Raw genomic sequence first — 16168 nt, 5'->3', positions numbered from 1 at the left:
ACATAGGCTCCTGACCTATCCTTATAAATGGGCCACTGTTAAGTAGGTTACCAAAAAAGCACAGGCTATTTAACATTGCTCAATTCTTGACTTCAGTGTGCTGTGGGTAGAGAGGTAGTGTGGTATGTCCTAAGCCTCATTATTTCCTGGGACTGAATTTGAATGTGGTGTAGTGATGCTTACTTTATAAGCCTCAGCCGCAAGCCAATCTATGTCCACTTTCTTTCTTATCTATTGCTAAGTGATTTTTTGGGTGGGACTGCTTGCCACTTAATCTCATGCATTTATTCTGTTCTCTCACTATTTTGAAATGTTTTTATTAATATATTCAGTGAAACAAGCTTTAAACAGACAGAAAAATTAGTATCTTCTTTAATACTTTGTTTTTGTAAAATCTTTACAAGAAAATTATAAAAAATACTTTAGTTTGTGACCCAGAAAAATATTTTCCTATAATTTAAATAAAACAAGGTAATTGTCTCAAGAACAACCTCAATGTGAGGAAAATTGGGGTTTTTTTATCATCCTTTGAAATAAATGAACAGTGCCAATAAAAATGTGCTTAAACAATTCTAAATTTGGTGCAGAGATTAATAAACCTCACTTCAAAAGCTATCCCTTAACTATTGCAGCTAGCTAGGGCTTGGGTTTTATATCAAATGGAACACATATTGCACATTAAAAGCGGTTAAAGAATACATAACAAGTTATTTTCTCTCCTTAAATTCCATTCAGTTGTGCATGTACCTTCAAGAGGTGGAGCTTCTTCTCTAGGTACAGCTATAAGTACTTTTTCTTTGAGGATGGCTTTCTTTGGTACCTCAGGCACTTTAAAGAGAGCGGATTGTTTTAGAAATTTAAAAACTTAAAATATAAAAAAATAAGGAGCAAAACACACAGTTTGTAAATCAACTGAAGAGCTAGTGGAAAATATACCAGTATAGATGGTATTAACATATGAAGACCAGTGGTTGGAATTCACTGCTTTATAGTTTCAATGAAGATGTAGTGTCTCAAGGAACTAGTTTTCAAGGAGTTATCAAGGAATTAATGAGACTCATAGATGATGCCTCAGAATATCATAATATTGCTAGAGAGCCACCTCTTAAATCAAAGTAATACACAAGGGCATTGGATACCTCACACAGAGAATTAAATAAACTTTAAAAGAATATACCGACATCTTTTGTTTCATTAAAATCCTAGTTGAAGCTCATGTACCTTTAATTGGTGGAGCTTCTTCTTTTGGTACAGAAGGAGATATTTTCTTATGTGGGACAGGTTTCTTGGGCACTGGAGGCACTTGAAAGATATTAGTTTTAAGAATTTGTAAAATACAAAATTCAAAGAACAGAGAGACAGCTAGACAAACTTTTAAGACAACTGGGGATTAGTTATTATGAACATATGAATTAACTGTAATGAACATAAATTGAATCAGGAAGATGAATAACGTGATTTACAGAGAGTTCATTATTTTATAAATTGCTTGAAGAAATGATATACCTTTAGCTGATGGAACTTCTGGCTCTCTAGGAAAAACAACATGGATTTTCTCTTCCAGGAAAATTTCTTCATAAACTTCAGACACTTTAAAGATATTAGTTTCTTTTAAGAATTTGTAAAATACAAAATGCAAAGAACAGAGAGAATGGAAGATGTAGACAGACAAACTTCTAAGACATCCAAGGAGTAGTTAGGTTGATTATATAAATTAATTGTTTAGAACTTAAAATGAATCATGAAGACAAATAATATGATTTACACTGAGTTCATTATTTTTTAAATTGCTTGAAGAAATAATATACCTTTGGATGGTGGAGCTTCTGGCTTTCTAGGGATAACAACAGGAATTTTTTCTTCCAGAATTTCTTCATAAACTTCAGATACTTTAAAGATATTAGTTATTTTAGAAATGTCAAAGTCATTTAGAAAACAAAGATTAAAACAACATTTTATCATACAGATTTGTAAAGTGACAAACAGCTACCTGTACAAATACATAAATTAATGAAATCTCTTTAGTGGATAATAATACACTTCTGGGAATTTTTGTCTACAACTACTGCAAATAATAGTCAATATTAGTAAAACTAAAAGATTACAGAACTATTTTCCTATGTGTTTCCAATTAGATTATTTTGGACATTGGACAGCATTTTATGTATAGTCAAATTGTACTGTTTTTCCCCTCTAGTTATTTAAAGTGTAATTGAGCAATGGTATTAGCAGCACTTAAATGACACTCATTAAGTCTTATCATATCATTAAACTTAAATATTGTGTAGATCTTTTCTGGATCAGAGCCTTGGATTTGAGGAGAAAGAAACTTTTAAAAACTAATTAAAAAAATTAAGGTAGGAAATAAACTCAAGGGTACAGGGGGAAATTACTTTTAGCAGTTCTCAGAATTCAAATTGATGGTGTCTCTTCAATTGTACTGAAAATGGACATGGCCCTGAAACTAATTACTTTAATTTTCTGCAATGCTATGTAATTTCATTGAAGAATTGATGTATGTTCATATGGAGGAGCTTCCTCTTTTCTAGGAATAACAGTAGGTACTCTTTCTTCAGGAAGAATTCTCTTATGAACCTCAGGGACTTTAAAAATAGTAGCTTTCTTTTAGTAACTTTAAAATTACTCAAAATCTCAAAATTTGTAAATTAAGACAACAGTCTCACACAGAGAAAACAAAGCATTACTAATAAAAATATACTCCTAATGTACTTCCAATATTTTGCATTTCTGTAGGAACTGATATGTTTAGTTTCTAAATTAATCTCCTGAAATAGAATTAAATCTTTGAAAATATGTTGACTCTTATTTGGTATTGTCCTTCTTGGAATAGGTGCCATCCATTTTTTTATTTGCTGTTTTAAGAAATGAACAAAGTTTTTAATAACTTTTGTATAGTGTATTTTAAATAAACAAATAAACATGTCAATGTCTTTTCTTTAACACTTGTGGACAAGTTACTCACTACACTTAGTTTAAACAAAACTCACTAAAGTGTTCCTAGAGTAAGAGCACTTTGGGCCTAATGTTAAAATTCCATGTTACATACATGTAATATTGGCCTCAGAATTTCTTGCTCGTCATCACAAAACCTAAGCTATGGCAAGAGACTAGAAATCTTGAGTATATCAAAGAAAAAAAAATCAATTAAACTGTCAAATATGTTAGTTCAGAGAAAGATAGAGCTATGTTTTCTCTCCATAAAATTCCAACCAATTCCATAAAATTCCAATCAAAGGTCCACCTACTTTTCATTGGTGGAACTTCTATTTCAGGAGCAATTGTGGGTAGTTTGTCTGCAGGGACAGCCCTCTTGGGTATGGCACGCACTTTAAAGATATTATACACATTTAGAATGTTTAAAGTTATTTGGAAAAGCTCAGTACAGGCTCTTCCCTGTCAAGAAGAACTACAGTACCTTTTTCTTTCTGTATTGCTTTTTTATGTGCTTTGGGCAGTTTAAAGATATAATATTCTTTTAATAAAGTTCATGTATTACTTTAACAAATGACTTAGCAGGGCAACATAAGACACACAAACAAGCATGATTCAAACAAGAAAAGAATCACAAGAAAAGACACAAATTGTAGTCATATCTTTCTCAAAGAACAAAGAAGACACAGGACTTAAAGAATTAAAGTTCAGTGATTCATAATGAATGGAAGAGTAGATATACCTTTAGGTTTGGGAGGCATTTCTTTTTTAGATACAGGAATAGGTACTTTTTCTCCCGGGACAGGTTTCTTAGGCACTGCAGGCACTGCAGGCAGACATTATTTGTTTTTTTTAAGAATGTTTGCAATATTTTAGAAAAAAATAAAACAAGAAATCAAACAACAAATCTTTTCTTTCAACAGAGAATTACAGAATTTAAAAGAACACAAGTAAACTGCACCTTATAACATATTAGGAGTATATCAACATAGAACAGAAAGCCCCCTGCCTCCATCTGTGTGATCTTGTTGGTCTTTCCCTGTCTCCTGACTTTGGGAACTATTTTACTTTGGCTATGCATCCAGACTCTATGAATATCAAAGGAGCTTGTATATATTCATTAAAAAGAAAAGTTTTGCTCTTGTTGGATGAATTGTAAATTGGTATGGGCTCTTAAATAGACATTCTAGATAGATGATTAAATGCTGCATGAACCAAGAAGCCCAATGTACCTGCATGCTACTCAGCTGCATGAGTCATATTTGACAACCCTACCTTTAATTCAGGTATGATTAAAGACAGTGGAGGGACTCCCATTGGTTTCAGTGAGCAATGGCTTAGGTCAGGGATACTCAACCTCTGGCCTGTGGCCAGAACTTGCCCCCAGAGACATGTCATCCAGTCAGCAAGGCTCGCCATGGGTCCAAAAACTTGTAGGTGGCTACACTCCTGCTGCCAAATTTTCTGACTTGTGCAGAGCCCTGTGGTGTGCATAATATGGCACTTCAGCTAGATCAGACATGCAGGGCAATATGGGGCCTGATTTTGGAGTGCAGGGGCAGTGTGGGGGCCCAGGTCCAGTGTTGGGTGCCAGGGTCTGATCCCAGTGTGCAGGGCTCAATACCGGCATGTGAGGCTGGGCAGAAACTGTGCTGGGTGCCAGGGCCCAATCTTGTTATGTGAAGTGCAGCCCCAGTGTACAGAACCCAATTCCAGTGGATAGGGGCCACATTGGGCACAAGAACCCGATCCAGAAATGAGTAGAAATTTAATATATTTGACATTAAGAAGGGAGAGGAAAAAGACCTTGAGCTTTAACCAATGTGGGATTATGTTCCTGCAAGGTATAGTTGGATAGACCTTAAGTACCCTCTTATTATCATGAAGCTTGTTTAAAAATATATATAGGAATATGTGAACCCAGTGGAAAACTACCTTAATTAGAAGTTTTAGGAATGGGCCATGATTTCACATTTTGAAAGAAAAAGAATTCATTTAGCATCATAATCCTAATTTAAACCTGATTGGCTTAAATCAGGTTAAAGACTACAGGCTTCATGGTCAAATGAAAAGAGGAATCTTAGTGGAAGACATTTTGGGAGACAGAGGGCTTTGGTTTTAAATTTATCTGAACACTGATGTACCTTTAGCTGGTGGAGCTTCTTTTTTAGGAACAGCAACAGGTACTTTTTCTTCTGGTACACGTCTCTTAGGAACCTCAGGCACTTTAAAGATAGTTTATTAGGGATTTTAAAATTAATTTCAAAGTATTACAGTGGATATAAAGAAATGAAATACATATTGACTGACCTCAAAGTTATGCAAGCAACTGACAATTATGCAAGATTTTTTTCTCATGTGGGCAATAGTCATTTTTTTAGTAGACATTCTATTTGGTGTGAAATATTACAAATTAAAATGATGGAAAGAAAAGTTTTATCTAAGCTTTATCTGTTCCATTATTGGGAATAATTCTTCACAATAGGGAAACTGGATCACAATAGGAAGCAATAGGAAGCAATGTTGGCACTCATAATTAGGTTGGATCTAAATTATAATTGAATTGAAGACAAAAATTTAAGGAATGCCTAAATTGCTCTTGTTACAGCTAAATAAAGTCAGCTTTGCACTATTCCTTATTCCTGATAGGAAGGTCAGTATACTGAGAAATGGCCAAGAGGGGAAATGGTCATATCAAATTTATCTCGTTAACTACAGGCACAGGTGGGACTTCAAGCAGGAAAAAACACAGATTTGAATGCTGGAAGAAGGTCTGAACATCAGTAGGAAACTCAATACAGACTATTAAGAATAAAGAAACCATGAATTGATATACCTCTTGGTGGTTGGACCTCATAAACCTCTTCAGGCTCCTGAACTTCCTCATATTTCTCATAGATCTCTTCAGTCACCCGAATCTTCTCATACTTCTCATAGAACTCTTCAGGTTCCTGGACTTCATATTCCTCATATATCTCTTCAGGTTCCTCAGGCTCCTCATACTTATAGACTTCCTCAGGTTCCTCAGGTTCCTCATGCTTCTCGGGTTCTTCAGGTTCCTCATATTCCTCATATTCCTGAATCTGCTCAAATTCTTCAACTGCTTCATACCTCTCATATTTCTCATACTCCTCATATTCATATCTGTGCTCCTCCACTGTGGGAACAAGGATTCTCTCTTCTTGGATGGGTTTCTTAGGCACTTCTGGCACTTTAGAAATAGTATTATTACCATGAATCCCTTGCAAATATTTGAACAACATTTGTGTAGAATAAGATACAAAGAGATAACATGGAACAGAAAACCATATACAAGAAATTATGTTAAAATGGAAGAAATATATTTAATAAAACAGCAATTGCAATACAAAATGTTTTAGGAATGACTAGGAAGAATGTATCTTAAAATGAATTTAGTGAGGCATGTTTGTACCTTTAGCTGGAGGAACTGCCTTGGGTTTGGGCACAGCAACTGGCACCTTTTCTTCTGGTACAGCTCTCTTAGGTACCTCAGGGACTTTAAAGATACGGGTTTCTTTTTAGTAATTTTAAATTGGCTTATAAAACAATATGAATAAGAAAGCAACAAAAACTCATACGAGACAGAGATAAGAATTCACAGGAAACACAAGAACTCTCATAACACACAGGATGTTAGAAAGAATAAGATCAAGAGTTTTGTTTTAACATGTACAACAGTAGTCAAGAGTACATATACCTTTTACAGTTGGAGCCTCTACTTTTTTAGGAGGAACAATGGGTACTTTCTCTTCAGGAACAGCTTTCTTGGGAACCTTAGGCACTTTAAAGACATGACCTAGCTTTAGTATTTTTGTTATTTACACAATTTCAAAAAACATTGAGGAACATACATGTACAAAACAGAAAGACAACTTACAAGTAAGTACATATCCAAGAACAAAATCAACATGAGGGACATACATTAAACTGCTTTGTACAAAGATTAAATTAAATAATGCTTGTTATTTATTACTGTCATTGTTAACATTCATTTATAAACTGTAGTACCTTTAGCTGGTGGAGCTGCCACCTTTTTAGGAACTGGCACTTTTTCTTCAGGGATGGGTTTCTTGGGTACCTCAGGAACTTTAAAGACATTGTTTTATTTTAAGAATATTATTTGCAAGTAAAGAGGAAGCAAAAAGACAAAAAACCCATAAAGATACAGACTTGTATACAAAACTAAGATTCGCTATAAAGAATATAATCAAAATCATTTTAAAACAGAATTAGATTATAAATAACAAACATATTATCTCCAAAACAGGGTTCTCTGACAACATAAATACTTTGTAGATGTTATATTATGTTAAAACTCCAGCAATAAAATATACATATCAAACACAAGACGACAATACAGACACAAAAATACAAATTTCTAAAATTATAACAGTATCTTGAATGTTAGTGTAGTTGTTGAAAATGCAAGTAAATAATAACAGTGCTTATTTTCTGAGTTATTTACTTGATGTACCTTTTTTTGGAGGAGGCTCCACTTTTTTAGGAACAGCTACTGGTATTTTTTCTTCTGGGATAGTTTTCTTGGCCACCTCGGGAACTTTAAACATATTGTTTCATTTTAAGAATTTCAAATTTAAGCAGTATTACATAGAAAAATATCATGACACAAAATAAAAAGGACATACATTTGAACAGCAACAGTAATTTTTTATATGAAAACTGTGTAAATTGATTTCCTCCAGGAACACTACAGTGGAACTGGATGATAAGGATTAGGCAGCTCTCCACTGTAAGTATTATGATTGTTATATATGTTATATCATTACCAAACAAACATGTAGTATAGAGGAAAGGACATAGGGGCACATGTACACAAGATAATTACTGCAGAGTAGACTAATTAGCTCTGCAGTAAAACATCAGTATCTATCCGTGTGGCCCTATTAGATGCTGCAGCAGGGTAGTACTTGTAAATACCAGTGCTATCCTATTGCGGAATTATTTACTGTGCAGCAATGCATGTATAAACACTGACCTGGGTGTAAATTCCAACCGGTCAGCCCAGCCAGCAGGGGGCCACACTCCTGCATGCTACCTAGCCACACGGATCAGCAGCTGCAGGAACCTCGTGGCCCAACCAGCCCCTCTGCTGCCTGACTCAGCACCCACTGCCTGGGCCTAATCCCCAGTGCTCCCTGCTAGCCCAGAGCTGCCTCACAGACCCAGGACATATTGCTGCCATCAGCCAGAGCTTGAGGCTCACCCCCGTGTCCCCTGCCAGTCCAGGGCTGGCCCCCAGGTAGCTGCAGCTGGAGCATGGAGCGCCCCTGGCTGCTGCAGGAGAGCTGAGTAGGGCAGGAGCAGCCCTGACCTAAACTGCTTCTCCCCAGCTCAATTTGCTGTTGTCCCAGGTACGTGTGTAGATGCTATACCCAGGAGTAGTTTACCGGGACACAGATTGCTCCACAGCTTATTCAGTCACATTAACTGCATGTGTACACACGCCAAGTATATAGACTATTTTGTCTAAGGTTTTTCTACAAATTGCCTAAGTGTTTGCCTTTCAGACTGTTTATGGTCTACTCAGCTGAATGGAAACAGTGTTCAGCGGATGTTTCTACAGTAACTTGTTTCACTGATGAAGTTTCCATTTTGAATTTTGGTTATTCATACAGTCAATTATGTTTTTATTTTCTTTCTGTAGTGGCTTTGGCAGTGCGTGCTGTGGGATTTTAAAATGCACCTACAGATCTCAAGCTAAATACTGGTACAATTTCAATGCTCTGAAGAATGTCTAGTTTGTAACCTATGGGATAAACCACTGGATGTTTTGGTTAAAAGACACATTATGCCATGTAAACACTATTTGCCAGGTGCTGCTAGTGCAGATTTATATGCAACAAGGCTCTTAATTCCAGTTGAGGCATATTTTTATAATTGATCAATAAAGGTCTGATCAGTAAAGGATTCTGAAGTCAATACTAAAGCTGTCATGGATTTCAATGCTGCAGGATCAAACCCTATCTGAGCCCTAGTATTTCTTATAACAATGAATACTGGACTACTGGAAATAAGGATTGGACATTAAATTTTTACAAGCTGTGATCCCCAAAACCAAATTCCACAGAAGTGTGAAATCCTAAGTAGCAAGAAAATTTATTACATGTACTACAAAGCTAGTGGAGGTTCCTTTACTTTAAGAACAGCCGTAGGTATTTTTCCTTCTTGATATAGCTTTCTTAGGCACATCTGGCACTTTAGGGTAGCATTGGCTTAGAAATGTAAAAATTACTTTTAAAGCATAAAAACATCAAAAAAAAGACAAGACAAGACAAAACAAGATTACAATTTTTCAAAGAAGAGAAATGATGAGATGGAAATCACACGTAAAGATCATACAGAACATAAATAAAACAATGAAGATGCAAGTATTTTAATTAATTAAAAAATTTTCTGATAATTTTGAAGACAAGGTGATGTACCTTTTGCTGGTATTTCTGGTATAACTTCCTCTTCCACTTCCTCTTCCTCAGGAACAAAAACAGGTACTTTTTCTTCTGGGGCAGGTCTCTTTGGTATTTCTGGCACTTCAAAGATATTTAAGTTCAAGAAATTGATTTCCGTACACAACAGTTAAGACAGAGAGAACATAAAGTGCAAGAGCTGAAATTTATGAACCAGGAAGCACATATGTTAGGTACCTTTGGCAGGAAGAGGTTCTGGTTTTTTAGGTACAGCAACAGGTACTTCCTCTTTTGGGACAGCTCGCTTGGGTACCTCAGGCACTTTAAAGACATTTTTGTTTTAAGAATTTCATTTTCAAAATAATATCAAATAGAAAAAAACCCAAACACTTTAAACATAAACATTAAGACATTTATACTAATATGTCTTTACTGGTGTGATAAAGAACTGATAGAACAAAATGTTATGTATTACAAATACAAACACATGTACAGAGTATGTTTATATATCTATTTTCATAGATACATACAAAAATTTTAAATTACAACTTGATGTACCTTTGGCAGGAGGAGGCTCTGGCTTTTTAGGTACAGGAACATGTACTTTCTCTTCTGGGACAGGCTTTTTGGGCACCTCAGGCACTTTAAAGACATTTTGTTTTATGGATGTTATATTCATTGTAATATAAACGAGAAAAACCAAACATACGTATAACAAACATCAAGACAACTACGCTAACATGTCTGTACTGGTGTGTCAAAGATGTGATGGAATAAAATAGTTGTGTATTACATTCACATACACATATATAGAATGGATGTGTGTGTGTGTGTGTGTGTGTGTGTACATACGTACATACATACACAGATTTTGATTACAAATCGATGTACCTTTGGCAGGAGGCTCTGGTTTTTTAGGTATAGGAACAGGTACTTTCTCCTCTGGGACAGCTTTCTTGGGCACCTCTGGTACTTTTAAAAACATTTTTGTTTTAAGAATTTTGTTTTCAGTATAACATAAAACAGAAGAAAACTAATATTTATAACAAACATCAGGACAGCTACACTAACATCTCTTTTATTTGTGTGTCAAAAATATGATGGAACAAAGAATGTGTATTGAGTGCGTGTATATCTTCTGTACATAAGTATGCATGTGCATGCATGTGTGTGTGTGTATGTGTGTGTATACACACACTAATCTTAAATTACAAGTTCAAGAACCTTTAGCTGGTGGAGGCTCTGGTTTTTTAGGTATAGCAATAGGCACTTTCTCTTCTGGCACAGCTCTTTTGGGCACTTTAGACAACATTATATAATTATATGAATAATTACTGTCTTTTGCTGTGCTCCCAAATAGAAAAACAAAATAAAGTGGTACATGTGTGTAAATCCTGTATCATAAAAACTTCCACAGTATGCAGTTCAGTCCTGATCCTATTGAAGTCAATGAACATTTTGCTACTATATTCACTGGAAACAGGAATGAGCAGGGTTCAAAATATGGGGTGGGGGGTTGAGGTGGATTGAGCCCCCCATAAGAGATGAGAGCCCCTGTAGGACCCCCATAAGAAATGAGAGCCCCCCATAAGAGACAAGAGCCCCTGCCCTGCCCCACGCCTTTCTAAGTAGCTCAAGCTCTTTCTGGCTTCCAGCTGCCACCACCACAGACCACCCCCTAAGACTCGTAGTCTAATTTGAACCCTGAGAATGAGTTCCTTGTATGTTATGCTCTATAAGCAAGCAGACAATGACAACATTTTGGGGAGCATCACAAGCTGATGTACCTTTCACTGGTGGAGCTTCCACTTTTTTAGGCACAGGAACAGGTACCTTCTCTGGCACAGGTTTCTTAGGCACCTCAGGCACTTTAAAGATATTATAGTAATTTGAGAATTTAACTTGAACCGTAAGATGAAGAACAATTACATGAAATACAGGAACACAAACAAGCACATGGAACAATAGTTATCAAGAAGAGAATGATCTTCTTTATTCAAGTACATTTAACATAAGTAAAAAGGAAGGTGACAAATGGAAGATTTTTGTAAGCATGTAAACATGAGCAGGTGTACCTTTAACTGGAGGAGCTTCCTTCTTTTTGGGCACTGGAACAGGAACTTTTTCTTCTGGTACAGGTTTCTTTGGCACTTCAGGCACTTTAAAGATAATAATTATAATATGAGCATTTGATTTTTGAAATATAAGATAAAGAACAGTGGCACAGATTACAGGCACACAAACAAACAGATGGAACAACAGTTTTCAAGAAGAGAACTCTCTCATCACATTACATTTAATGTGACTGAAAAGACGAGTGATGAATGGAAGATTTTTCTGTATACGTTAATCATGAGTAGATGTACCTTTAGGTGGTGGAGGTTCCTTCTTTTTGTGAACAGGAACAGGTACTTTCTCCTCTGGCACAGGTTTCTTGGGCACCTCAGGAACTTAAAAAATATTATTTTTGGATAAGAATGCTGTACAAGCCATTCAAAGCAGAAATGCAACAAAAATAAGAAACCACCACAAACATTTTACATGAAAACCCCTCTCAAGAACAGGAAAATTAGCATTTACATAAAAGAGTTATAAGTAAGATTAAGTACTAAGAGAAACATGATATTTTTAAATGAAGAGAGCTGTACCTTTTACTGGAGGAGCTTCCTTTCTCTTGGGAACAGGTACTTTTTCTTCAGGGACATGTTTCTTGGGCACCTCGGGCACTTTAAAAATACCATTTTTATTTGAGGGATTTACTTTTAAAACAGGAGCACATAGAGCAAAAACTCACTTCCAATGCAAGAAAACATCCCCCACAACAACTTAACACATATCCAAACCAAAATGGTATGGCTTAACACCAATTTAATATTAAAAAGACAGGAAACAATAGTGTACAAGTAGGTTTATGTGTTGAGGCAATCCTTACTCAGCCACTGATCCACCTAGGTAAAAACTTCAGCATCAGTAAGGAATTGCCTAATCAAAGACTAACAGTAATATGTTTTGGATCTTTTAAAAATAAGTAACTTAGAAATGGTCAAAATGATGGTGGAAAGGAAATTTGCAGAAAAAAATGTAATTTTATTTCTGCTTTTAGTGGATTAAAAAATAGTCAGAATTAAAATTTGGATAAATGCTGATTCTCTCTTCTTTTCAATTAGGAAGAGGTTCAGGCTCCCTCCAAATAACCCTTTGGCACATTTTCTTAAACTTCTTGTGTACTTTTAAACATACTGAATTTCCAGATTTAGACCATATGTATGTATGTATAATGTGGTATGCAGATATCTATAACATGGTTGCATTTTTTTCTAAGGAGTGTTGAGAGTACTGCCACGGCTCCATACATGATAAGCAGAGCTATGGGATTTTATCAACCAACTTGCTCATAAGGTGGAACCATTAGTTAATTAGATATAGGCATCATTTCATATCTAAATTTAATTTTGAAGGCCAAAGGTACCCAGCGGTTTCCTTGAAGGATAAAGAGTAAAATTCTTACTCTGCTGAAGTCAATGGGAGTTTTGCCTTCAGCATATTACCAAAAGTCTTTCTTAAACATTTTTTGTACTTAATATCCCTGACATCAATACCAAATGAAGGGTAGAAGAACATAATCCTATTGGCTTTCACTAAACTAGGAAAGGAGTAATGTGAGCTAACTCTGCCAACAACAATCATTTCATTAGGGCAGAGACAGCTGTTACCTCCTTTAAAATGACTGAGGTTGACTTGATTTGAGCTAATCCCAATCTCTCTTCCTAATCTAGAAAAAAATTGTGGTTGATTTCACAGCATGTAACCTAGACATTTATTTGGAATAAATTCTACTTTTAAAATATGTTAATTAGTATGTTAAAATAGTAATACAGACAATGCAAGGTCTAGGTTTGATATGTGTTAACTGGTTGGAATATAACGTAAACTTCTCCCTGCTTGTGGCAGCCAGAAAATGGAAAATGTGAAACAAGGACTTGGATAAAATTTTCTAAAGTATCTACCCACGCCTAAGTGCTCATATCTCTTCTAAAAATGGAACCTTAACAGCTTTGGATATCTTACCCTTTGTCTTTATGTCATGATAAAGGACACTGTCATTTTTTTATTACCAAGAGTTTGGGATGACCTGATTTTCATGTCAGCTGTAAATATGGTCATTCCAAAGCAAGAGTGTTGAAAACTTCTAGACATCTTCATCAAATATTCTCCTAAAAATATTTCAAATTAATAATTGCTATGCATTTTATGGGAATGGAATGGATATTTAATATGCTTCTTCCACCTCTGGATGCTATGAAAATATTTTTATTTCCTAAAAAGTACTAACAAGCTTTTCAAATAACCTAAATAAAAATCAGTTGGATCTGTATGCTTAAATCTCTTAAATACTTTTGAAAATCCTACTCATTTTCTGGATACGTACAACTTTTCTTATGATTGAACTGCCTTTAAAGTCAATGATAAATTTAAATATGATCTGATGGAAATAAGACATGATGGAAGAATTAGGTAAATTGAATGACATGTTCTTTGTCCTATTTAATTATATGAATTCCCTTCTCGTACCAGATGACCATGTATACCATGGACAAGTTATATTACAAACTGTTAATGGACAGTAGGCGTTCCAACACACTTTACAACACATACTAATTATTAATGATTATAACAAAAAAATCACATATCCTCGAGTAAATTAAAAAGAATATATTGACATATCTGTAAAACAAGAGTCCTTTTTTTGATGTTTATACCAAAATTAAATTTCTACCTTTGACTGGTGGGGGAACCTCCTCTTCATATTGAGGAACTTCTTCCTCTTCTTCATATTGAGGAACTTCCTCTTCATAGCTGGGTACTACTTCCTCCTCATAATAGGTGACTTTCTCCTCATAATGGGTGACTTCCTCTTCCTCCTCATATTGAGGAACTTCTTCCTCATACTGAGGAACTTCCTCGTACTGAGGTACTTCTTCCTCATAGTGGGTGACCTCTTCTTCATAATGAGTTATTTCTTCCTCATATCTGGTAACTTCTTCCTCATACTGGGGAACTTCTTCCTCTTCGTACTGAGGAACTTCAACATATACCTCTTCTTTTCGGATGACTGTCTTACGAACTTCAGGCACTTTAAAAGACATCAATGTTATAAACTTTAAAACTCATGAATACTAAGAATTGTCAAGCATTTCAAAAGAAGAATTAAACCAAAATACATACATTCAAAAAAACAACAAAAACATAGAACAGTATTTATAGCATATTTATAACAAGACATTCAAAGAACATGTATGCCATATCTAATACAATATCCAGTGTACCTTTAGCTGGTGGTTTCTTCTCTTTTTTAGGAACAGAAATTGATACTCTTTCTTCAATGGTAACTCTCTCAGGCACATCAGGCACTTCAAAGATACAGTATATTTATATTTAAGAACTTTAGAAAACAACATATAAAAGCAAAACTGGCGGAAGCAAGAATCTGAATGCTAATGCACAATAGTGCCATTCAGAAATATGCAAGAAACAAAAAAGATACCTGACATACAAACGGTTTTACATGTCACTATGGGAAAAGAGCAGACTGACACTGGACAAGTTATGAGAGAAGCAATAAAACATAAATTCAATACAATAACCACAAGGCCTGCATCCCAATGAAGGCATGTGATCATCAGATGGTCCACATTGTTCCCCTGGCTAGTAGGAAATGTAAACTCATCCTGTGTCAGAGCTCTGATTCAATATCAGATCAGTTTTGAGAGAAGTCAGTCCCTTTGTGATCATTTCCTTTCCTAAGAGGACAATGGGGTGTTCTATGCAAATATGCTTTTATGGCTTTCTCTGACCTTCTTCAGTAAATACAGTAGCAGCTCTCAGTCTACCACTTGCAACAAAGGATTTGTGCAGGACATACACACTCAAATCCATACAGCAAAATGGGAGCTCAGGTACAAACAAACTTCTTGCACAGATCAGAGCAGGTAAAGAGCCTGAACTTTTCATTAAAATGAAAGCAACTCTTATCCATTATCCAAGGCAAGATGACAGAACAGAAAAATTGCCAATCTTTTTGCAAGCAGTCTGTTTCATATCTGTCAGGTTTATTAACCAGCTTTTGCCTCTGCGCAAAATAACATGACTGATATGCAAATTGTATTCTATATTTTAGATTCATCCATGAGAGAATGCATACTTTTCCTGTGGATCTTCACTTTTTGGAACACCAGTGAGTCATGGTTTTTAACATTCTGGAGCAAGTCTTTCAGAATGAATGTTTAGTAAATAAAGCACTAGTGTTTGGCTGTAAGAATTGGCAAAATACTAGGATTTTCCTTTAGCAAGTATGAGAGCTTATTAATCTTCTTGATAGATGGAATCCACTTTTCAGTAGCAAGTCTAAGTATCTTCTATCTTCATATTGCAAGGAACAACCAAATCTAGTCTTGTAGCAAGCTACTGTGAGAGTCTAGATCAAGCAAACAGCTGCTCTTTAGGATGTCACAACTCATGTTTAGCAAACATTACTGTATGAAGTTTGACCAGCTTCTCAAATTTAGTCTTAGGTACCAGTTACCTCTGAACCCAGAAACTGTACTGTTATTAGTGTATCTGGCAATAGATTTTGTTGACTTGTTAATACAATCAGCCACAATTTGCCTCACCGCTCCTGTCAGGGGGTTTAATCCACAAGATAGCTCTTTCCCACCTACAGCACTTCTACTTTCTTTCTATGGGGAGGGCTGCACTCTGTACCTTCCTCT

The 16168-nt window shown here is 35.5% G+C and overlaps 1 protein-coding gene across 1 annotated transcript in view; it reads right to left on the bottom strand.

Annotated features, from left to right (window-relative positions):
- The window catches only part of TTN (titin), a 276986-nt gene that overhangs the window by 137034 nt on the left and 123784 nt on the right, over window positions 1–16168 (bottom strand). The window contains 22 exon segments of the mRNA XM_025216548.1: window positions 748–828; window positions 1222–1302; window positions 1507–1590; window positions 1809–1889; window positions 3267–3347; window positions 3695–3778; window positions 5097–5177; window positions 5789–6163; window positions 6386–6469; window positions 6671–6754; window positions 6982–7059; window positions 7448–7531; window positions 9417–9521; window positions 9636–9719; window positions 9957–10040; window positions 10290–10370; window positions 11186–11266; window positions 11474–11557; window positions 11765–11848; window positions 12047–12124; window positions 14176–14532; window positions 14726–14809. Coding sequence (XP_025072333.1) covers window positions 748–828; window positions 1222–1302; window positions 1507–1590; window positions 1809–1889; window positions 3267–3347; window positions 3695–3778; window positions 5097–5177; window positions 5789–6163; window positions 6386–6469; window positions 6671–6754; window positions 6982–7059; window positions 7448–7531; window positions 9417–9521; window positions 9636–9719; window positions 9957–10040; window positions 10290–10370; window positions 11186–11266; window positions 11474–11557; window positions 11765–11848; window positions 12047–12124; window positions 14176–14532; window positions 14726–14809 — 2400 coding nt within the window.

This window comes from Alligator sinensis, unplaced genomic scaffold (assembly GCF_000455745.1).
Source record: "Alligator sinensis unplaced genomic scaffold, ASM45574v1 scaffold871_1, whole genome shotgun sequence".
In the NCBI taxonomy this organism is placed as follows: domain Eukaryota; kingdom Metazoa; phylum Chordata; order Crocodylia; family Alligatoridae; genus Alligator; species Alligator sinensis.
Note: the sequence above shows the minus strand (reverse complement) of the source record. Positions and strands in the feature narration are given on the sequence as shown.